Raw genomic sequence first — 25,547 nt, 5'->3', positions numbered from 1 at the left:
CTCTCATGCTTTATTTAGTGTGCTTTGAGCCTCCTTAGTTCTTCTACTGATCTTGTGTGCACTAGGCTTAGTGGCGATCACATGCTGGCTCTCTGACAAAGGAGGGGAGAGATTCTGCAGGAGGGAGGAGCAGAGGAGAGGGATCTTAGGCAGCTAGAGAAGGAGGGGAGAGGAAGGAGGGAGGAGGAGCTAGAAGGAGGAGGAGGAGCCAGAAGGAGGAGGAGGGGAGAGGGAGGAGGGAGGAGGAGGAGCAAGACGGAGGAGGGGAGAGGAGGAGGGAGGGGGAGGGAGGGAGAGGGAGAGGGAGAGGGAGGAGGAGGAGGGAGGGAGGTAGAAAGGGAGGGAGAGAGAGGGAGGGAGGGAGGGAGAGAGAGAGGGAGGGAGGGAGATTCGAAATTTGAAATTCAAATTTCAAAAAGTGGCCCCCTCCCCTCATTGATGGGGGGAGAGGTGGGCTCAAATGTGGGCTTAACCCACCTAGGTTGGGCTGGTTAGGCCTCTTTGGGACCCTCCAAGCCCCTTGCATTAGCCAACTAAGCATTCCCTAATCCATTCCTTATGAGGCCCTTTTGAGACCCCAATTCTCCCCTAATGGCCCACTTCATCAACAGACATATCCTACAAGGAGACCAAACTCCTAAGGGTCTCATTCAACCCTAGCCAAAAGCTCCGCCAGTCGAGTCCCAACAACAACCTGCGTCTTCATGGAGCGGATAACTGCCGCTCCAAATGCTACCTATCAATGGGCTCACAAGCCAAGCAACAATCCTTCAATGCCTACACTAAAGGCTCCTCCAATTGAGGATCTCCATCAACGTGCTACTGTGACATGGCCAAGAAAAGCTTCCACATCTCAAACTAGCTTATGCAGCTATGCCTCCAACACAACACCTCGCATCTATAGCACCACAATTGAGAAGCTCCCAACTTCTACTGCGCCAGACCCTACATGACTCCCTCTACATCTACAGACACTGCCATCTCCAAATCTTCAAATGCTCCAAAGCCTTCATGATGACTCCAACAGGGCCTAACGGAATCTTACACTAATTTTGATAAATCTTCTTAGACTTCGATGACCTATAGCCATAACATGCAGCACTTGGGTAGGGTCACACAAGGCTGGTCACCATTGTGACACGTGGCCCTCCTATCCACCATGTCATCAAGGTCCTTATCTGCCATGTAGTAGATCCCAACTACCACATCAACATTTCCACCGCAGGGCCACATCAGCCGACTGCCAAGTCACTTGTTGCCACATCAGCACACGTGGCTTAGGTCCAGTCAACTTGCACAATCAGCATCCATCTCATCAATTCCATGTGGCAATCCCTTGCTAGGCATTGATATCCCTTCACAAGTACACCTTGTAAGCTACATGTGACCACCCAATGCCATATCATCCTTGGCCACATCATCATTTCGATCACCCTCTTGGGATCAAAAATTGGCCATCCTTCCAGGAGCCATAACTTTTGATCCAGGAGAAATTTCATGGTGATCCAAAAAGTACAAAAATTTGCCATCTCGCGCTCTGCTCACTCAGCACTAAGCACCTCAGATCTGTAATCTAACATTTCCACATGAGCACTGAGCACCTTAGATCTGCAATCTTACATTTCCACATGTTAGCATTATGCAATCCTCATCATTGGAACCACCTCTTGATCCCTTGTCGTGTACCTAGCACTTAAAATGAATCAAGCTAAAGTTCACTGGGGCTGTATTTTGCACATTGATGTGTAGTCTAGTTGTAGACTAGCACCGTCACAGAGTAGATCCAACTCCACCAAGCCAAGTCAACCACTACCACTTTACCCGATTATTTCCCACTAGCATCATACCCTTTGGTTCGATCATCGATATGCACACTCACACATCTGACAGTAGTTCAGTTCTCTTGGCATTCGGCAATTCACGATCGGTGACACTTGCAGAGTTATTCTTCCTCTCTTGGATTCAGGATTGTTACACATCTTGCACACACATGCCACCCAGATAAAGTCACACATTGTTGACTATTTTTGGCATTGGTTCCTGCACACATACATCATCCTTGATGAAAAGACTCTTGGCTACTCCCGACATGCAGTTGTCATCATTCAATTACAGGCTTGATCCTTGGCGCACACACACTTCTCACATGACTTGGCTTTGATAGTTTAGTGTAAGCTCCCCATTGGCAGCTCTCATGTAGTGTTCTCATGGAGAGACACTCTCGCCGATACACAGGTAAGCCTCTTCAATAGAGCACCAGACCACCTCCAGCATGGAGCTCATCACATCGCCTAGTTGATGATACACTAATCATGGCTCCGAATGAGATCTGTAAGTGAAAACAGAACCTACTTCGACCATTCATCCTTTGGATCACTACCCCATTCAAGGTTAGCCATAAACATTGGAGCTATAGGATTAATTAAACTTTTAGGCACGAGTGGAGATCTTACTTGCATGACTTTTGCATCAATTTTTGGGAGGACTGGATCTAGTGCATGGCAATTGTTGATTGTTGTGCCAATGTTTGGATCCAATTGTTGATATTACTTTGTGTGTCACCTACCAATACAATTTGTTGTGGGAGGGATGATTTGCTGGACACCACAATTTGTTGTGGGAGGGATGATCTAGTGCATGGCAATTGTTGATTGTTGTGCCAATGTTTGGATCCAATTGTTGATATTACTTTGTGTGTCACCTACCAATACAATTTGTTGTGGGAGGGATGATTTGCTGGACACCATGGTAGAGGAGATCTCATCCAATGGTCTCTACATAATGGTTTGGTTTCTCCTGTCCCCATGTTAATTCTCATCATCGTGTCACAATTTTGTATTGTGAGTCAATACGTACCCCAATCATGGAACATTGATGCTTCTAGTATCCAAGGGCATTTGAGTAAAACTTGATAGGAGGTCTTGGAGAGATCTAATACTATGAATAAGAGGGAGAAACGTAGCCCTGGTATCTTTGTGGATACCTTATTCACTATGCCCAAGGGTTTTGTTCATGAATCATCTACAATGTGGATGTTAATCTCTTCATCGGTGGGAGACCCCAGGCATCATAAACATCCTTTGATAAAATATTCACACTTGCACCTCCATCCACAATAGCTTGGACCTCATCATGTGCTTTATGGATCAAAGGCACGATGATATTGCTTATGTGATATTTCAAACGAACTAGCATGTCTTCTGTTTCTTGGATGGGTGGAAGGAGATTTGCTAGTTCAACCCATCCTTTGAAACTCGCCCACACAATTTCGTTAGAGAATTCCAATGGGAATGGAGACAAGTCAACTCAGGATTATCAAGAGGGCTGCACCTTCTAGTTGCCATTGTGGAGCATTGTGTTGTGGCCCTATTTGATGGATCAGAGGTGCTGACAAAATTTTTATGCTATGTTAACCAGTTGTATCGATACAATTTTTCTCTAACACAACCGCCAAGCCGAGAAACAAAGAAAGTGGTTGGGAATTTAATAGTACAAGATTGAATCAAGTTGTTTAATCAAACACGACCATAAAGTACTAGAATGAACACACTTACATACACAGAGACAAGGTTGGAAGGTAGAACACAAAAATGAGGAATACAAAGCTCAAAGTTTCCCATAGAGTGCTTTGACTCAACCGATGGATCTAACTGAGCAAAGTCACTTGTATTTTGAAACTTTGGAATCAACTCACAAAGAGGGGCAAGGTACCCCTTATAAAGCGTACTTCACACCAATGGTCATTGTAAGGTGTCATGGGGTCAAACTAGCTGTCGTATGAATAAATAGCTATAGCCGCATGGGCGGCGCTGCATTAACCAGGGGCACCGCTGCATTGAATAGTAAGTTGAAACCCACTTGACTATTCTTTAAGTCCGATCAGAAGTGGGTCAAGGTTAGGTGACTCTGACAATCGGGCCTGCCATGTTACTAGAATGCCTAGCCAATTGGGACCACTCTTTCCCCTCCCCCCCCCTTTTTGTGGGGAGTTACTTCTATATTAATAGAAATACTGATATAAAAATAAATTACATCATTCTTATGTCATCGCCAAGGTTGGAGAACCCAAATAATGACTCAGAAGATGTTGAACGAGTCTTAATACTCGAAAGATGCCACCTTTGGATTGCATACCATAGTAAGCCTGGTCAAGCCACTCGAGATCATATCAAGCAGTAACTATGCAAATGAAGATGGCCTTATCTAGTAGTCATATATCCCACGACTTGTGTAGGATGAGCAGGCTATGTAGCGTGTGAAGGATTTTGAGGATTTTTGTCACCTACAAATATATTGGTTTCATTGTTGTTATAGTATACGTGTAGCTTAGGACCTTGGTTCATACTCTGATGAGAGACGTCTCAAGTGTGGGAAGCAAACATTGTGCATGCTTGTGTGAAAGTAACACTCATCAACATGGTTGGGGGATGAAGGCTTTTTCCTCCATTGGGGGTTTAAAGTTGAGAAGGAGTTTCAAGGTTTAAAAGGAGGCTTAAGTCTCCAAAGTGTTCAGGGTTTAGAAGGGGGTTCAAGGGTTTACAAGGGGTTTTAGGGTCTAGAAGGGGTTTCAGGGTTCAGAAGCAGGTTCAAGGTTAGGGGAGGTTCAAGGTTAGAATGGGAATTCAGGGTTCAAAGTAGATTAGATGGTGTGGAGAACTCGTCTCCCTCATAATTCTTGGAGGTCAAGGGTTGAGGAACTACTCTAAGAGGGTAAGGGTTTAGGGGAAGCATAGGAGTGGAAGAGAAAGAAGTTCTAAGAGCATGGGGATGGGGGAAAGAGAGGAGAGGGAGAGGAGAGGGAGAGGAGGAATTGTAAGGTTGGAGGACAGGGGAGTAGGAAACAAGGTTAGGGCATGCTTTTGGATGTGGAGTGCAAGGGAGCATGGATACTTGGAGACAATTGGATAGAACACCAAAATAGAACTCAACACAATGCCCGAAAGAGTCCGGGATTCATTTCATCATGGGGTATTTACACAAGTTGGAGAGTTTCTCTCTCTGCATGTATAAATTGTAAGACCTTCTCTCTCTACATGTAGAACTTGCATCTAGAATGCGCATGAAGAAGTTGCATGTAGGACTTGCTGCTTGTAGAACATGCATGTAAGAACTGCATGTCAAACTTGCACGTAGGAATTGTATGTAGAACTTGCATGTAGGAATTGTATGTAGAACTTGCATGTAGGAATCGTATGTAGAACTTGCATTTAGAACTTGCATGTAGGAATCGTATATAGAACTTGCATGTAGAACATGCATGTTGGATTCCTAAAAGAGATTATTCCTACAAGCGAAGCTTTACACATTATATACTACTTTAGTCCCTGTTCACACAAAGTTAACATACCCTTGGATCCAATTTATTACCCGTCTTTGGGTTATGGCCTATTGTGATCACAGAGTTGGGATGCATTGCGCGTACCCTAGTGGGGCAGTGAAAATTGTGGTACGCCAGTTGATCTTATAGTAATGTCTCTGCACCATGCAATGTCAATTTGTTTCTAGGACTCTTGGATCCAATTGAGAAGAGGTAGACGACTGTGAATGTTAGAGGGGTGAATGTTAGAGGGGTCTCATTGCTGAGACTGCAGACTCTTTCCTTGAATCTTCTTCAGAAGAGGCTTGGAAGGGGTTTCATTTTGCTAGGGCTTTGGACTCTTTCATCGAATCTTCTTGACCTTTGGCATTCCTTACTATCTTGCATTCATTTTGGATGGGATTGCACCCAGATCATTGAACTTGTAGATTAGTTTGTATGCAAGTGTGATATTTGTGCATGAGAGATGTGGCTGTGATGTTTGCTTGGGGTCCTGTTGCTAAGGCCGCGAACTCTTTTATTGAATCTTCTTGAGAATTGGCATAGCTTCTTTTCCTTCTTGTGAATTTATTGCATTCTTTGAAAGTGTTAAATGAAAGTGTGTTAATGCAGTTTCTATTGATGTAATTTACTATGTGCCTATTCAAAATCGTGTGAGTCTACATGACCTAACGACTAGGTAGGGACTAACTATATGCCTATATGCAGGATTTGATAGGGCAACTAAGGGCCTTAGCACATGGATGGGGCTAGCATGGGTTTAGGATGGGAATATTTTTGTCATCATTACTCCCATCCTACACCAAGTGGTCTAGGATGGATTTAGAATGGGAGTAGCCACTTTTTCTCCCATCCTGGACCATGGCCTCTTGACCCCAGTAGCCAGAATGGATTCCCCTTTTTTAGGGATTCAAAAACATGGAAGGATGACATGTGTCCTTGTCCCCACAAGGTCCCCACCTCTTAAACACATGAAATGATGCCATGTGTCCTCTTCCTCCTAAACCCATCCCTAGTTCTTTTTTTGTTAGCACATGGTGGGATAGGAATAGGATAGAAATATGCATCGGACCACTTGGGACCACCTTTCCCCATTCCCATCCTATTTATTCCCATGTGCTAAGCCCCTAAGACTCAATCATTACCTGTGAGCCTTAGGTTGAAATCGGTTAGGCCTACCTATATTTGCAAAATGTGCATATTCAAATGATTCTGTGTATAAAAATCTAGTTCAAACTATATGTGCAAAAACATGCATATGCCAGCAGTGAGTGTGAAAGTTTGCATGTGCCAATGAGTGTGCGTGGATAATCTAGTTCTAACTAGAGGGATTTGGGATTCCTGAATCTTTGATTTTTTCCATGTCAATAGCAATTCCATGTTGAGAGACAACGTGTCCCAAAACAGCTTTGTGGGTGACCATCAACCGGCATTTTGTTGAATTTAGGGAGATGCCATACTCCCTACATTTGATGACAACTACTTCAAGGCACTGCAGGTGGTCTTGCTTGTTGAAATGGTTGCACAAGTCATCCAAGAATACCTACAAACTTTTTGAGCAAAGATTTGAAAGCGGTGAACATGACTCTTTGGAATGTGGCAGAGGCATTGCATAATATGAATGGTATGACTCTGTAGGCAAAGATTCCCCATGTTGTTGCAAATGCTATTTTAGATTGATCTTGAGGATCTATTTGCACTTGGTTGTAGCCACTAAATCTCTCCAAGAAGTTGCATATTTCCTATCTTGCCACTTTTTCCAATACTATTTCTGTTACCTTGGGTGTTTTAGATTGATCTTGAGGATCTATTTGCACTTGGTTATAGCCACTAAATCTCTCCAAGAAGTTGTATATTTCCTATCCTGCCACCTTTTCCAATACTGATGTTGTTAGGGTCGGGGATAGTGATCCTTGATGATGATAGCATTCACATTCTTTTAGTTCACACATATCCACAGCTTCTTGTTACGTTCATGCACAATCACGATGGGGGAAACCCAATCAGTGTGCTCTATCTCATAGATGAATCCTACATCTAAGAGCTTCTCTAGCTCATCATACACCATGGTGCCATATTTGGGATATGTTCGATATGGTCCACATACCTTAGAGCAGGCACCCTTCCCTAATAGGTGTGGTATGTACAGCCACGTCTAGTGAAATTCCTTTCATCTCTTTGTAAGATCATGCTAGGCAGTCTCGATATTCCATTAGGATTACCTTGAGTTTTGTTTCTTCTTCTTGGGTGAGTTGTTTTCCAATGAACACTAATTTGTCTTCCTCTCCTTCAAGGGCGAGGTTGATTGTTCTAGTTTTGGCTGATCCCTTATATATTGGAGTCTTAACAATGCTATCACTTTCTTGAACTTCTGACTCTTGTAGTGGTCTTGGAATTGCTATGGGGGCATTGCCACTTGTATGGTTCTTTGGGCATTGTATGTTGAAGATGAGGTCATATAGATTATACTATTCTAAAGAGGATTATAAGGACATAGAGATAATCTCTAATCCTAACCATAAGGAGTAAATCAGTATATATTCATCATCATGTTCATATATATATCTCCCTTCATAAGACTAGAATATATCCAATCTTTGTTGGACTTAGTTAGTGCTCATCCTCATGGTGATTAAACATGGTGAGTGTCCATGTGGCTTCGTTGCATGCAACTGGCTAGTTAGAGGATACAATGAGCCGCCCTCATTTTGTGTTCTCCAAGCAGTTCCATGAGAGTCGCCCTCCACAGTTTCAGGAGGAGGATATGCGACCTTTGGCATCTCCATAGAGCTAGAGTTTGAAGGTTTGGGAGTTGCTCGCAAGAACAAGATAAGGTGGTCTCACTTGGCGGTTACATGATGTTATAAGCTTTGGAAGCAGGTGGTCTTTTGCAGTGTGAGTGTGTAGATTGGCCATTTGTGTAAGAGCAACAAGCCCGGTCGGGATGAGTTCAGTTTGATAGAGGAAAATAAGTGTTTTGGTTTGCAATGATATGTCAAATTTCTTTCTCGGTTCATTGTCTCTTTATGAGCTTTAGCTTTGAATTTGCAATGTTTAACTGCATACATAATTGAGTGAGGTATACAGCCATCAGTGGTATCAGAGCCACACAGTCGGACATTTTGACAAAGAATCTTCGTGATAGTAATCACTGTGGTTCATGATTGACTGGGAAGGCTATTCAAAGGTGGTCGATCATCCTGCTTGTAAGAAGAGGGATAAGCAATCCAGGTCACAGGAAGAGATCCTCTGTCGACGTCTTAGCTGAGGCATGTTTTCGAGTTCTCCTCAATCCCGCAAGGTTGTAACGATGGACACATCGACGAAGAAGGTCAAGCATGGTGCCATACTGGTGACTTTCAGTGGCAAGAACTTTGTGTCATGGCAGTTGGCCACACGCTTGCTCTTCATGCAAAAGGTTTATGGCATATAGTTACTGTGGCAAGGAGAAGAAACCGAAGGAACGGTCTCATGACGCTAACAAGATTCCTATCTAGGAGCAGAAAGATGAGAAGGCAATAGGCTACATGGGGAGATCTCTAGGACCTGAGTACTTCCATCATCTCGATGTGAAAGCTACGCCAGCAGAGAATTGGGAAACAATGGAGACTCTCTTCCGAGTTCGTATGAAGCACTCAAAGTCCAACCTAAAGCAAGATCTATTTGACAAGGAATTAGCAGTGGAAGACCAGAACAAGAACGAGACAACTATGCTGGCTGAGGTCCATCATCTTCGTGATCAGGATTTTTCCTTTTAAATGAGTCATGATCTTTATGACCAGTTGGTGTTGAGCTCTTTGTGAGCATTGGATATTGAAGCTCTTTGTGAGCATATTGTTGGCTTGCTCTTTTTGAGCACTAGTTTTTCTTGAGTGATTGTCTTGTTTACTCAGTCAATCCTTTTCCTTTATTTCCTAGTTTTTCTTGAGTGATTGTCTTGTTTACAGTCAATCCTTTTCCTTCATTTCGGCTAAGGGTGGGATTGTTGGAGTTAGTGCTCATTTTCATGGGGGAGCTAGAGGTTGAAGGTTTGGGAGCTGATGCCAAGCATGAGATAAGGTTGTCTCACTTGGCGGTTACATGATACTACAAGCTTTGGAAGCAGGTCGTCTTTTGCGTTTAGTGGTAGATGATTGTCTGAAAGCCTTTGTGGCCATTTGTGTAAGAACAACAAACCCGGTAGGGATGAGCTTAAATTGATAAGAGGAATAGAAGTGTTTTGGTTTGCACTGATACTTAAAATTTCTTTCTCAGTTCATTGTCTCTTCATGAGCTTTAGCTTTGAATTTACAATTGTTTAATTGCATGCATAATTGAGTGAGGTCTACATCCATCAGTCTTCATCATCATGTTCATACTACAAGTAGTGTTTGGTTACCTTCTTGTGCACTCCTCTCTCTCCTACTTTCTCAAAATTGAGGTGAGAAGAGAGAAGCAAGCTATAAAATAAAAAGGAACAAGAAAACTTTGGAGCATGAAAGAGGAGAAATAAGCACAAGGAGACGAGAATGCTTTGAGAACAAAATAGGAAAGACGGGCAACAATAAGGCGACACAAATGCTCTAGAAAACTATAAGGTGCTCGAGTCTTATAGAGGTCATGGTCTTATGCTTTCATTGATGGAGCCTTGGGCACCAACTAGGGTGTCAAGCCATGATGAAATGTGATGTACTGTGCTCAAAAATCCACACAAAGAAGAAGAGCTTCCCTCTTGGAAAAGGCAACAAAAAAGTATGATGTAATCTTCTGGACTCTATGTTTTCCCTCTCAAATCCTTACCTCAAACCTCTCTCTTAGAGAGATGCTCTCCAAAGAACCTGAAAATTCACACCCCATACACAAACTTGGACAAGAGAGAGCAACATCCAATATGACTAACTATACTTCCATTATGAACAAAAAATGAGTCACAATGGGCCTAAAGCTCTTAATACCTGTATAAGCTCATACATATATTTTATCATCTCTCGAATTTACATATAACGGACTTCTTGTTGAGATTGCGCCTCAACATTATGTCTTTCATCTGGGTTCTAGAGAAAAGAGGAAATACATCAATAAATAATATAAGGTTCATATACAACAACATCAGGAAATGAATAATTGTGATCCCACAGTAGTCTACTCATATAGTAATACCTTTAGCTTATATAATACAATCTTTTACAGAACAATAATCATAACCTGCTTCTTGTCTCAACAGGCAAATTCAGATTCTTCACACGTGATCGCAAGACATGCTTCTGAATTTTTCCTGTAGCTGTCTTGGGCAGTGGTCCAAAGACTACTGTTTTTGGCACCATAAAACGTGGCAAATTTGAGCGACAGAAGTCAATTATCTCCCTAGCCTGAGCTGGAGACTCTTTATTCCCCTGCTTCAGTGTGACAAATGCACAAGGAGACTCCCCCCACTTTTCATCTGGCTGTGCCACAACAGAAGCTTCTAGCACTTCTGGATGTTGATATATTATATTTTCCACCTCCAAACTACTTATATTTTCTCCTCCAGATATGATAATATCTTTCTCTCTGTCTTTGATTTCAATATAGCCATCAGGATGCTTTACACCTAAATCTCCCGAGTGAAACCACCCGCCTTTAAAGCTTTTCTTGGTTGCTTCTGGGTTCTTTAAGTAGCCTTTCATTACCATATTTCCCCGCATCACAATTTCACCAATAGTTGTACCATCTGCAGGAACCGGAGTGAGGGAGCCACTATGGACAACATCAAGGCCCTCCAATCCCATGTAACGCACACCCTGGCGTGCCTTAAGTCGTGCCCTCTCCTTCAAAGAAAGGGTATCCCATTCATTCTTCCATGCACAGATGGTAGAAGGGCCATAGGTCTCTGTAAGGCCATACGTATGTGTGACTTGAAAACCCTCCATCTCCATCCGTTCAAGAACAGCGAGTGGGGGTGCTGCCCCAGCTGTCATGACCTGCACTCCTGCCTTTATAGGTACTCTCTCGGAAGCTGGTGCATGGGTAATGGTATTCAGGACGATGGGAGCTGCACAAAAGTGTGTAACACCATGTTCTGCAATAGCTGAATAGATGCCTTTTGCTGTCACCTAAACACAAGCGTTAGATGTCAGATGAACCACTGATGACAACTTGAAATGGCTTTCCAAATTCTACGAGAGTTGTTGGGACATTCCATGCACGGCATATACCCAAAATAGAGGTGAATAACTGTTCAGAAATCATCTAAACAACATGTGATTCATGCCAAAAAATATAATATCAAGATGCATCCGAAAAAAAGACGAGCTCCATCTCCAAAAATACACATCGGAAAAAAAGAGAAGGTCCATCTCCAAAAATACACACGAAAAGATGGCGACGTTTGCAAGATGGAATTCCAATTTGTTGAAAGTGTGGGAAGAGAGGATTATAAAAATTGAGCACTACGAGACAGAAACCGTTACCTGGCGCAGACACACGTTTGTGCCAGCGACGGCAGCAAGACCCCAGGAGTAACACCAGCCGTTACAATGGAAAAGAGGCAATGTCCAAAGATAAATACAACCGTCTCTCATTCCCCAGACGAGACAGCTCATAAGCGAGGCTATGTAAGCTCCCCTGTGGCTGGAGACAACTCCCTTGGGATCAGATGTGGTGCCTGATGTATAGCAGAGGGAAATGCTATCCCATTCATCTTCAGGAGGAGTCCATCTGAAGTTTATGTCCCCAGCTTGCAAAAACGCCTCATACTCTAGAGCACCTTTGCCAAGGGCAGCAGCAAGAGACGAATTTGGGCAATTATGGTCCTGAATAACAACTAGAAGAGGACGTCTGAAGCTGGAACCATGCTTCTCCGCTAACATGGACAAAGCTTCATCAACAAGTGTAAAAAAATCCTGGTCTACCAAGATGGCTTTGGTGAGAGAATGTCCTAACAGAAAAGAGATGGTGCGAGCATCTAGTCGAATGTTTACACAGTTTATAACCGCCCCAGCCATAGGAATCCCGAAGTGAGCTTCATACATGGCTGGAACATTGGGTGCAAGGACGGAGACCTGCGGAAAACCAGCGATTAAAAAGATATAAGATAGCTCAGGACCCGTCTCTCATCCCTATCTCTATGCTGAAGCGCAAGAAAAGGCTAATCAAATATGGAAAACAGACCGTATCGCCGGTTGAGATGGAGTTCTGTTGAAGAGCCGAGGCGAGGAGTCTGCATCGTTGGAAAGTTTCTTTCCAAGTGAATGTTAAGGATCCGTAGATGATGGAGGTGCGGTCTGGGTAAACTTGTGCTGCGCGCTCGGCGAGGTGGATGGGAGTCAAAGGGGTGTAATTTGCTGAGCATTTGGGCAGCGAGCTAGAATCCGCAGCCATGCTCAGGACAGTGCGAGATCACCAACTGCAAAGAAATCTGAGATTTTGGGCAGTGGAGAGTACAAATCTGTGATTTTGGGCACGCAGCAGAAAGAGCTACAGAGTACGTCAGTTGAAGAAGACGACCGGAAGAATCATCGTCCTCCCCGAAAACAATTTTTGGTTACCAATACAAACCAAAACCTTCTTTTACCTTCAAAAACTATTCATCCCACCATTTTTGAAAAAGCAAGAATTTCGGATCCCACAAGGCAACAACTATTCAGCCTCACCCACTAGTTGCATGCATTCATGCAAGCCTAAATTTGGCTCGCATCACCCCGAGTAGAAGTTCCTGGGTGCCATGGCTGGCCCCTTGGAACAGGTGGCTATCTCTAGCTTTCCTGTTCTCTAAGACTGGTGCAACAGGTTGGCTATGCCTTGCACCAGGCCTCGCAAATGGATATGGATTGTCTTCATAGTTTTTCATACAAGTTGACCACGTATAGATGTATTTAGTGCTTATTAGTTGTTAATGGTTTGCAAGTTAGCCCACGAGGGAGGTATTTACAAATCAAGATTTAAAGTTGGATGAATGGAAGAGTTCTATTTTCAACCTAGAAATTTTTGGGAGTTGAGATAAAAGTGGAGAACCTCCATGTACGTTGAAGCATGTGAAAGAGATTGTTTTGAATGTGTGTACGAAGTTCTTTCTCATGCTTTGCTTATCTAAAAGAAAGGGAGCACACTCCACCTCACCTTACAATGACTGCCTTAACTTATGACAAAATACATAATATATATGTACTTTATAATCATTTCTCCTTTTTTATTTAACATTGAGAATTTGGAGGCATTGTTAATTGAAAAACAAGGTGGCAAAACTAGCAAACCTCTTTTTTTTTCACTCACCTACCCATGACCCACTAAGAGGGGCACATCCACCTAGGGCTTGCATCAGGGTTTGAATGGGGTAGCCTGCAGGATTTGAATGTGGGTAGCCAGCTAAGGTGGGGAAATGACCTACTGCTTGAGCTATTGTTGCTCCACTGATAGGCACCTTTAATGCACACTAATAACTAATTTGACTTAATAAACACTATCTACATCTATGGATGGTCACACCGAGGCGATGCAACCACGATCAGGGCTCCCCTTGCATATTTTACGTTGTAGGCACCCCATCACAGTAGCACACATTTATCCGAGATATCTCGCTGCGAATGGTGGTCGATTGCCTCACAACCGCCAGATAGCCAGGTCGTTTGCCATGCAGCTTTACGCTGAGTTTGTCCTTGGTCATCGGGTGGACTACCTTAGTACCCGTCCAGGATCAGGAGCGGGACGTGGTAGGATGGGGCGTCAGGAGCGTCAGATTGCAGGTGTTCGGCGTCGACGCGAGGCACCAGAGTTGCACACCATCCCTGCACCGGCATTGCGAGCGGTGGGAGGATAGATTAGGGGGGATGTTCATTCAGTGGCATCATCCTTGCAGCACATGGTCTCTGCCCTATCGAGATCTATTACGATTCCACCTCCCCCACCTCGATCATCGATGGAGCATCCCACATCTACACCACCTCCCACATCTACGCCGCCTCAGCACGAGTTGGAGGCTCGAGACACACGGATTGCCGTGTTTTGAACTGAAGTTTTTTGGTTAATTCTCACCATGTACGCGACAACTTCCTAGAATGAGCCCCATCGAATAGCTTCACTACAAGAAACACACCTCATATGACCACTATGGTTTCCTTTTTAAGATTGTGAAATCCTTTTTTTCTCTCTTTACACTTCAAATTTTCAATTCAAACAACACTGGAAGTTTTTTAAAAATAAAATAAAAAGAGTAATTATATTAAGGGATTGGTCAGACCCACAAAAAAGAAAAAAACCATGGAAGTTTTGATAAGATTCCCACATGGGACATTTCCCCACATGAGAGAGACGCGTGATCATTATTATTTCCTTTTTGAAAATGGGAAGTTATTAAATTCAAGAACATATATAGGAGGATATTTGAAGTTTTCCAAGCATTGATACCACATGAAAACTCTAAACCAATAAATTATGTTTCAACATGGATGATCTACGTTATCATTGCATGAGATCGAGAAAGGGTGGCCCTTTTCCCCTTTTGGTGGATCTAAAGGGAGGAATTCTCCAAAGGGCACACTTTCCCATTCACCCTAAAAGCATTGGACTTTTAAACTTCTTCCCTTTTTGGACAATGTTGAAGTAATTTAGACCACCCTACTCTATAAGGTCAAACTAGTTTTTGTGGCCCTTTTTGGTCCTACTAAGGGTCTATGGAAAGTTAGGGATTTTTTTCGCTAGTCTTGACTAATGATTTGTTTTCTAGTAGTTAAATTGATCGTGTTAGAAAGTAGGTTAGTGTTAAGTATTACGCTGCATTTCTTTAGTATTACCTCAACTACCCTTCCTTTCATTAAAGCAGGGCCATAACGATTTCACCACCTTGTATCCTTTGTTTAATCTAAAAGGAAGGTGTGGCCTTTCTCCTAGGTATGAGATTGTACAATGATCTCATTTACACATTCAATTATTCAAAATTACATCCACAATTAATTTGAGGAAATGCTTGGCCCATGAGAGAAGAATCTCTACCACGTGTGCCATTGTACAATGGTCTCGTTTACACATTCAATTATTCAAAATTACATCTATAATTAATTTGAGGAAATTATTGGTCCAGGAGAGAAGAATCTCTCTTAGAACTTCAAAAAGGAGCCTCAAAGCCCATTGATAGAAAAGTGCAGTGGTTCCCACTTAACGGTAGCAAGCAGAAAGAGCTTCAAATTTGTGATTTTGGGTAGCTAGCAAAAAGAGCTCCAAATCTAAAGATAGTGGAAGAAGAAAAAGGAAGAGAAAAGAAGAAACTGATTTACAAGTTGGTTGTGACCCCTCAATTTCATCACCAATATGGGATTGTGGTTGGTTTATTGGATCCAAGATGGGCCTTACTCATTTTCATGGAAGCTGGCCGGTTATACACGTAGTGGGCCTTAGAACTGGTCCCCATGCACTGCAAACACAACAACGATACCATCGGCAGCTTAGCTACCTCCCATTGGGTGCCTGCACTATGATGAAGGCCCCTTGGTGGGCCAAATTTTCCTCCGATAAGACTTGTAAATCGGCGATAGGGAGTGAAGCTTCTCTCGGCGATAGGGAGTGAAGCTTCTCTTAGAGCCACCCGCAATCGTTTAGCATTGTCCACCAGCTATATGCATTTATGGAAGCTTAAATTTGGCTTGCATTGCCCATAGTTAGAAGTTCCTAGGTGCCCTAGCGTGCCTCTACTAGCCCCTTGGAACATGTGTCTATCTCCAATTTCCTATCTCTAAGAATGGAGTGGCAAGTTGGCAATGCTTTGCATCGAGCCTCACGAATGGATATGGACCTTCTTAATAGTTTTCATGCAAGTTGACCAAGTATAGAGGTATTTAGCCCATATTAAGTTAGTTAGTTGTTAATGGTTTGCAAGTTGGTCGTTATAGATGTAGTTAGTGTTTATTCAGTCAAATTAGTTGTTAGTGTGTATTAAAGGTGGCTTATCAGTCGAGCAACAACTGCTCAAGCAGTAAGATATTTCCCCACCTTAGTTGGCTACCCATGTTCAAATTGTGCGCGTTGCTCACATTCAAACCCTAATGCAAGCCTTGGATGAATGCGCCCCTTCTAGTGGGCCATGGGTAGGCCAGTGAAAAAAAAAAGAGGTTTGCCTTCGTAGGCTTCCTTTCATTAAGGGAGGGTCATAGTGGTTTTGCCACCTTGTTTTTCAATTACCAATGCCTCCAAATTCACAATGTCAAATCAAAAAGGAGAAATGGGAAAATAATTTATTTTAACTACATATATATGATATATTTTTTCATATAAAGTTCGTATATATGATGTACTTTTGGGCAAATGAAAATTTATGATAGGACAAAAGCTTGTCATTGAAAAAGAAAGGTCATTTTAAAGTCAAGGCACTCGTTGTGAGGCATAGTGTGCTGGCTTGCTTTTAGATAAGCAAAGCATGAGGAGGAACTTCATACACACATTCAAAACAATTTCTTTCACATGCTTCAAGGTACACGGAGGTTCTCCACTTTTATCTCAACTGGTTTTTTAAACCTCCCCAAAAATATCTAGGTTGAAAATAAAAGTCTTCCATTCATCTGACTTTAAATCTTGATTTGAATATGTCTCCCTCGTTGTTACACTTCCTAGTGTGAGCCTCCATGGAGTACCTTCACTACAAGAAACATTCCTTTTTTTTTCCCAAAAATGAGGGCTATATTATAATATCAAAAGTTTATATACATATGAGCGTTATCAGCAAAAAAGAAACGTTTCGTTTTAAAATTGTGAAATCCTTTTTTTCTTTTTTTATAGTTACAAAATGTCAATTCAAACAACACTAATAAAATGGACCTTGGAGGAAGCCGCGGCGACAACCCAGTGGTAGGCCTACTACCAAGGCAGCGGACCTCTTTCAATCCCCCTTGGGGGTAGAGGCAAGGCGGGCACCCTTGAAGCCTCAAACCCTTTGTCTGAGTTGGGTGGGTGAGTTTTATTTTTATTTTTATTTTATTTTTAAAGGACCTTGGAAGTTTTGATAAGATTCCCATGTGGGACATTTCCCCACATCAAAGACACGTGGAAAAAGTCAATAAGAGGATCCATTTCCTATTCAGCTAGCTAATATGAAGTTATTGTGCTCACGAGACAAATTGATGATGAAAACAATTACACCTTTCCTCTATCTTTATTCAATATAGGGATAATCTATTTATATGCTCAAATTTTTTAATTTTATTTTAATTTTAAAGATTTTCGTATGATCCTTCAATTAATGGCCTCGACAAACTGGACAAAGGTTTTTCTTTTGATACTTCTTATTCATGGCCTTGACCTATTGGTCGAAGGACTTCCACGTGATATATTCTACAATGGTCCTCAAACAATTGGTCAAAGGACTCTTCCATATTATAAAAACTTTGCTAACTCTAATGACTGGTTGGAGAGGTTTAGTACTTCTACCTACTTTCCAATTGTTAATTCATTTCCATGACTATGTGTAATGGATATTGGCATGGCCGATAAGAATTTATTTTCCAAGACCTAGGGTCAATGTTTGCTTGGGTGTAGCCAATCGTGGAACTATTTTCGGGGCTATTTTAGGGCCGCGTTGCAACGCATTGGTGGGTGAGATTTTGAATTTTATGCAGACCTGCACTCTCATCAAAAGTTTTTCAGGCATCATGATTTCCATAGTGGCATAATAATGAGACACAATCTTATCATGGTCAATAGCGCAAAGCTCGCACATGGCACTATATGCATTTACTCATGAGCACAGAGATTGATGCTTTGCCTCTGGCCTAACTACATCACACAGCCTTCGACTTGCCATCTGTCATTGTGCAGCTTCGCCATCTGTCACTGTGCAACACAATATTTTGTTGTGCTGACCATCGTGTTGGTTCGAGCACAACCAAGTTGGCCTGACTACTACAACACAAAACTTTTGCCTTGCCACCTATCATTGCGCAACTTTGCCATCTATAGCTGCGCAACACAATCTTTTGCTACGTTGATCGTCGGGCTGGTTTAAGCAATGATGTTGGCATGGAGAGACGACCACATTCGCATGAAGACCAGCATGGCATGTCAATCTCTAAAGGGTACCCCTCAAAGTCCATATACGCAACCACCGCGTTGGATGTTGGAGCTATTTTAGTTCTAAACCAAGGAAAATAGTGTTATTTTGGAGATATTTTAGTCGTATTACTCCTTGTGCAAAAATTTCTCAACCACTGCACACGTTCTTGGAGCTATTTTAGTTCCAAGCTAAGGAAAATGTAGACACTTGCAATTTATGATAGTTTCCTTGCAACCACCGCGTTGGTTATTGGAGTTATTATAGTTCTAAACCAAGGATAATGTACTACTGTGTTGGTTATTGGCGTATTATAGTTCTAAACCATCGCGCTAGTTATTGGAGTTATAATAGTTTTAAACCAACGAAATATACTCCTAATTTGAAGCTATTTTAGTTCTACTTATCCTTGTGCAATAATTTCTGCTAGTTCTTGGAGCTATTTTAGTTCCAAGCTAAGGAAAATGTAGTCCTATTTTAGAGCTATTTTATTCCTTTTGCAACAATTTCTTGTGCAGCAATCACACCGGTTGCACTGGTTGCAGTAAATCCTAAATGAGGGCATTTGTGAACCATTTTCACTATAGTAACAACAATTTTTTCAACAATTTCTTGTGCAATGATCCCTATGGTTGCAGTAAAATGTAAACGAGGGCAAAAATATGCCATTTTTTCTTCTTTAGAGCCACTTTCACTACCGAAGTAATAGTAACAATAGTTTTGGCGATAATGGTACTACATTGAATTGAAACAAAAGAAATTACATCTGATAGTTTTTGTGATAATAGTATTACATCGAAATTGAAACAAATAAATTACATCCAAAGCAAACATTTAACAAAACAAATTACATACAAAGATGCTAGAACTTTGTCTTTGTGACACTTCTTTAAACACTTTTAGCACTTGTCAACACCACCACTTTGGTAGGACTGGGTGTCACTTTTTGCCCTTGTTAGCACTTTCTTACACTTTTGACCTAGTGCCTTGTATGCAGAGGACAATATGAGCACCTTGTAGTGCTATCGTAGAGGTAGGACTTTCTTATAATTTTGATCCAAAACTCCTCGTATGTAGGGGACAATACGAGCACCTCGTAATTGAAATAACCTTTTTCATAGCAACTTCTTTCAAGGCACAGGAAGAGGGAACTCAACTTGGCAGTGAGCTCAATTGAGCACAACATTCGATAGTGAACAGGGAACTCAATATGGTGGTGGTGAGCTCCAGCACATTGACGCATGATCTTAGTGTGTTAGAGTTGATTACCAAATTCAATTCTCCTTTCCCAGTTTTGAAGGTTGTGCTCAATTACGAGAGGCTCATCACCAAGTTGAGTTCTCTCCCAGTACATAACGGAACAACGATGACCCGTTTCCCTTGGTTCCCCATCCTACAACTCCCTTGGTCATGAGGTTTTTCTTTCAAGTCTTTCAAGGAACTACCTTCTTCATAGCAACTTCTTTCAAAGCATTGGCAGAGAGAACTCAACTTGGTGGTGAGCTCAATCGAGCACAACATTTGATAGTGGACAAGGAACTCAATCTAGCGGTGAGCTTAGCACATTGACACATGCTCTTAGTGTGTTACAGCTTATCACCGAGTTGAGTTCTCCTTCCCTAGTGTTGAGGTTGTGCTCAACTACGAGAGTCTGATCACCAAGTTGAGTTCTCTGCCAGTGCCTCAAACTCATCCCTCGACATTAATTACTTACACTAAACCTTGCCCCTCTTCACCCTTGACTTCCTCCTTCATTTTAGTAATTATTGCCATGTGCAATATCTACTTTTATGTCTTTTTAATAAAACCCCCCTACCCTCTTGGTATATGCGGGCCTTTTTAACCCCTCCTTATTATTAGTAACCTTACATCCAACCCTAACCTACCCCTTAAACCAGCATGGTGGATTCTCACTTTCAGGTTTGCCACGCTCTTCTCTTGATCTTCAAATTGCCTTCCATCTCCTCTTGACATTTTGCTTACGTCTGACCAATCTTGTATTTGCTGCTCATGATGAAGTTTTTCCAACTTCTTTACCAAAGCTCCTCACCATCATCAACGGGAGACCTTGGCCATCTTTTTGCAATCCCTACCTTCTTCGTATGCCCCTTGCCTTCTTCTAGACCATGCTCCCCCTATTATATCCACTTTGGTTCATGTTGTTGCTTGGTGGCTCTTCATGGCCCGAGCGCTGTACTTTGCTAGTTGATGGCATTGTTTGTTGCTACTACTCTGCTCTACTAATATGGGAGGCCACATGATAAATGAACATGAGGGCCAAAATTTGGTTCTGTTGTTGCTAATGAAGGCCCTCCCATTGGCACAAACATGCAACTATTCATAGCAGTTTTTGTTTATGAGGTACTTTTGTTGCACAAGTAATGGGAATGTACTTATAGAGAGGTCTAGACTTTTGATATGGGTACATGAAATTGAGCATCAAGAAGGCTAGGGTGGACTCCAACAAAGCTTTGTGCTTTCTTGAGAAGCACTTTCCCTCAAGCATTATGACAACTCAGATGCAACCCTATATAGAAAATTGCTAGGTAACTAGGAAATTTCAGCATATTTTCTAGCTCTAGGAAGAGGGATTTTCTCGTCTTTATTTAGGAAATTATGTTTCCTATATAGAGTAGGTAGTGTTGTATAGGGAATTTGACTTTAATATGGAGAATCAATGTTATCTATATAAGAAATAAGGTGCTTTGCATATAGGAAATTATATTTCCTATATAGAACTCTAGGGATCTGTGCTTTCCAATGTCCCACATCTGACACTAATGTTGCATCTTCATCACATTTTATGACCACCTTATCTTTGATCTTATAGACCTTTCCCTTAAAGAAAATTGTTTTGTACTCTGTTACTCTTTCAATCTCAAAGTGGAGACATTGCTCTACATACCTTTTTTCTTCACTTGTTGCATATCTGCATCTCAGCTTCTTTCTTGCTATGACAACACCTTTTTCATCAATGATTCTTTGGCAAGGATAGCTTTTGGCATGCATTGTAGATAAAATCCATAAGTGTTTGTCCTTTTCAATGGATGATAAGCTGAGTAATTCTATGGAATGCCATTGCGGACAGACATAACATCCATGTCTATCGACTAAATAACCATCTGGAACCAAAAGCACTCCATGAAACTCTTTCAACATTGTTTGGTGAGGATAAAGTCAATCAACATCTTTTTGAACATGTAGAAACATCCATGTGAACAACCTTCTTCGATGGTAGTTTGCATATGAAATCTCATTGTCATTGTTATTTGTTTTGATGTTCACATATGTTGAGACCATACGTTCATATATGTAACACCATAACCCATCATGGATGACATGTCATAAAATATCATCAAGAAATTCTCCAAAGTCTATATTCATGAATCACAACATGAACATATAGTTTATAAGTAAGAATGTTTAAGGAGAAAGGGATTGTGTAATGTACTAAAACTTTAAGAGCTTGTGAATCATCATACCTACAACATGCTCTAATGGCGAGTTTGATCCAATGAGCTCTTCTAGCCTAACTCTCCAAGAAGCAAGAAATACTCTTGGAGTTTTTATGTCTTCTTGAGACCAACCATTATCGTGGGTGTAATTATAGAAAGCACGAGCAATATATATGATTAAGAGACCCAAATCATAGAGTTTCTTGAGAATGTCTTTGACTTCACACAAGACATAAGGCAAGCCCCATTACACAAACTTTTGATTTTCTTCTGCCTTGTAGCTCTCATGATGCTTGCTAGGAATCTTGGCCATTGACCGTATCGAAGGGAATAAAGTGTGACTTTTGCCATTCTATGTGTTACATCATCAATTTGTTTCTTGACTCTATTATCAACATCTCTCATCAAATAATTGATATAATTTGAAAACATATTCAATGCCAAGATGTGCATACAATCAAATACCAAGTCAAGAGATAAGTCAAACCCATATAGATCATATAGTCTCTATAAGCATGATCTACCTGAAAGACCTGCCTCCTTGAGAATGTCTTCACATTGAGTTTGAGTGCTTGTCACTCTACACAAATCAACTCTTGCAATATACCTTTTGTAGATCTTTTCATTGGAGCATATCTGAATTGCAACTTGTTCTGATGACATAGGTATCTATTTAAACCTTCACTTTCCAAAGTGGCTATAGGCTTTTCTCCACAAAAAAAACATTGGCCGCCATCTTTAAAGGATCCGATTTTACATTGAGCTGGATGGTCTTCAATCACCATCATAAGCATAGAAGGTTTGATTAAAAGAGTCACCACATCCAAATGTATACGACACTGAATAATTGTAATGTACCTCAATTCCTTGCATGAACAAACTTTCCAATGCTCATCTTAGCTCCATCTCATCCCACCTTCTTGACCATATCTTGTCTAAAGAGACTATCCAACCGCTTCAAATGGCAATGCCAAGTATCAAGATGGCCTTTAAGCATAACCCCCCATGGCCTTGGGGCATAATTGCTTTGATCCTAGCCAAGATGCTCAAGGATGCCTGATTTCCAATCTCCCGCACCACAAATGCGTATGCCCATTCACAAGGCAAGGGGTCCCATTGACATCATTACTAGAGGTGGAGTCCCATTTGTACATAGGTAAGAAAAGGTGGATCCATGCTCAACCCATAACTCCCTAATCATTGTATAAAATTTCTAGGATTCTAAAAGTCTCTTCTTACTAGTGTAGGGGATATCCAAGGATCTCCCTGCCACCACCAGGGTACCAAATGTCCAGAACCCTACCACATGATTAGATAGACCCGAGTCAAGAATAGTTTCACCATGCATGGGGCCTCTTAGCCACCACCCCTCTTCTTAAGTGTAGAATTGATGCAGTCTAGTAGCCCTATACTCTTTAGCCTTTCTGCGGTTGTACCCTTACCCCGATGTGGACAATTAGCAAATAATTCAAAACCAAGCCTATGAATATCAAACCACCAATTCTCATCTTGGCCACACTTCAATTCTTGACACTGCAGAACTTGAGGTCTCCACTTCTTCACTATAGCAAGACAACCTTTTTGTTTTCCTTTATCCTACCAAATATTCCAAGACATTACTATTATCCTCGAACGCTGGCTCCTCTCTATACCCCGATTATTGAGAAAATACTTTATAGGCATCTCTTAAAAAATTAAATCTTTTATCTTTCCTTGACCCAACGGATTTGCCAGCTTCTTTGATTCTCTTCGTGAATTTTTTAGCTGATGGGGTGGCAAGGAGGGCCCCACCTTCCATAAGATGTTCTTCCTATGGGTCTAGTTGAGATTTTTTGTCAAGGAGGCATTTCTTATGGCTAGCATTGGGAAGATCTTGATCATCATGCAAGACAATCTATGGAGTGTCTAGAACTTGAGAGACCACCGCTATTGAATTCAACACTAATAGCTCCTCATTATGAACTGCAAGGGCTTAATGCAATGGGCCAACATTGTGCATGGTCTTCTCACTGGGAGTTGACCACTTTGGACTTACCTTTTTAACCCCACCCTCCACTAACTGTGTGTTGGCCCTCATTGATCCATGATCGCATTTGCTTGTGGTTGGGTGCACCGACGGGATTGCTTGATTAGAAGTAGATTGGATTGGTGTGCCCTCTTGCATGAATTTTATGGTGGACCTTGTCTGCTTGCACGAGGGCCATGCTAGTTGGCCTCTTTGGACACTCCTTGGCAAAATGACCTATCTGCTTACAAATGAAGCAGGATCCGAGGATCTAAGAATGGCACAAATTTGACTTGTTGAGAAAACAAAAGCCTAATTGGGAGTTTAGCCTCAATAAAATCTGGAACTGGCTTGGCACAATCCCGTAGGATCTAGTCCCTCTTACAATCAAAAGGAGAATGTGCAGTCGGAGGAATAAGTAGCACTTTCCCCAATGTTGTAGCAATCTTGTCGACGGACTCACCTAACCAAGGTGGGAGATTCAAAAAATTCATCCAAACTAGATAGTTGTGGTATAGAAATTCATCCACAAAGAAGGTTGCACTCCAAGGGATAACAAGCATGAAAGTATCGGCAAACATGAAGGACCTACCCAAAGTATTGTTGCAAAGAGATTCCGGAACGAGTAAATTTTTTTGGCGAGCGGCCACAGTTAGGCAAGCGGATTGACATGATTGCAAAAATGAAGTCGTAGCTCATTCAATGGTCTACAACTTCCTAGTTCACTTCACATATCACCATTCCTCACACATCATATGATATCTATGTTTAAAAATTGATATCTACTCTCTTTTTCCTAATGGAATGAAACAAATAGTGAAAAACACAAACCATAGAGATAAAATGAAATGTATCTCTTTCTCTAGGTCTCCGATTGACATGATTCTAGAAACAAAGTCATAGCTCATTCAATAGTCTACAACTTCCTAGTTCACTTCGTTGCTCTATTCCTCACACATCATCTGATATCTATGTTAAAAAATTGATATCTACTCTCTTTTTCCTAATGGATGTAACAAACAGTGAAAAACACAAACCATAGAGATAAAATGAAACATATGTTCAAAGCAATGGTCCACAAAATTTAAACAAATATAAGTTCAAATACATAAACATATGTTCGAAGCCCTGGAGCACAAAATGTATATTATCATCACAAAAATTAGGAAAATCTCATTCCCCTTTCTTGGCATTTGGATGCCTGCGCTCTAAGGGCTTCAAGTAAATAGTCACCATGTCATCATCTTTCTCAAGAGAGACACAATGTCTGCCTAGCTCTACACATGCACGTGCCATGTTCCCCGTGCCTACAAATGCATCCACAACCACATCCCCCTCTTGCATGAATGTGTGCAAGAGAAACTTGGAAACAAGATCCTCAATTGTTAACAAACCAACCATATGCAAAGACTAAAAAAAGCACCTGCAAATTAAAATCTCCTGCTCAATCCAAGTTGTCTCTCTGCACTACCTCGCATGAACTTGTGTCCCTCTTGTGTGCCTTTGAAGGTGTGGATTTTTGTCTCCCTTATTTATTTTGATTGGCTGATGCATGTCATTGCTAAGGGTCTTCTCTGTTAAGGCTTTATTGTAGTTTATGGGGATCTTGCATCCACGGAACTGCCACATACCCATGACTAGCTAGGTCATCTGTAACCATGAAAACTTAAACAAGTCAAACTTTTGCAAATTTGTGCATAAACATATTTGAAACTGTACTACCATTTAAATGAGATTTCATGTACCATCTCCTTGGGATTCTCTTGCATGTAGCTGTAGTCA

The 25,547-nt window shown here is 41.6% G+C and overlaps 1 protein-coding gene across 1 annotated transcript; it reads right to left on the bottom strand.

The window, feature by feature from the left end:
• Positions 1 to 10,207: 10,207 nt before the first annotated feature.
• AAE7 (acyl-activating enzyme 7) lies at positions 10,208 to 12,894 on the bottom strand. Its single transcript, XM_087376774.1, has 3 exons — positions 12,446 to 12,894; positions 11,746 to 12,336; positions 10,208 to 11,388 (listed from the first exon to the last, which is right to left on the bottom strand). The coding sequence occupies exons 1-3, from the start codon at positions 12,653 to 12,655 to the stop codon at positions 10,495 to 10,497; spliced, it is 1,695 nt and encodes a 564-aa protein (XP_087232900.1). The 5' UTR covers positions 12,656 to 12,894; the 3' UTR covers positions 10,208 to 10,494.
• Between the last annotated feature and the right edge of the window lie 12,653 nt (positions 12,895 to 25,547).

This window comes from Dipteris shenzhenensis, chromosome 7 (genome assembly GCF_047967505.1).
Source record: "Dipteris shenzhenensis isolate YYH24624 ecotype China chromosome 7, Dip_SZ_1.0, whole genome shotgun sequence".
NCBI lineage: Eukaryota > Viridiplantae > Streptophyta > Polypodiopsida > Gleicheniales > Dipteridaceae > Dipteris > Dipteris shenzhenensis.
Note: the sequence above shows the minus strand (reverse complement) of the source record. Positions and strands in the feature narration are given on the sequence as shown.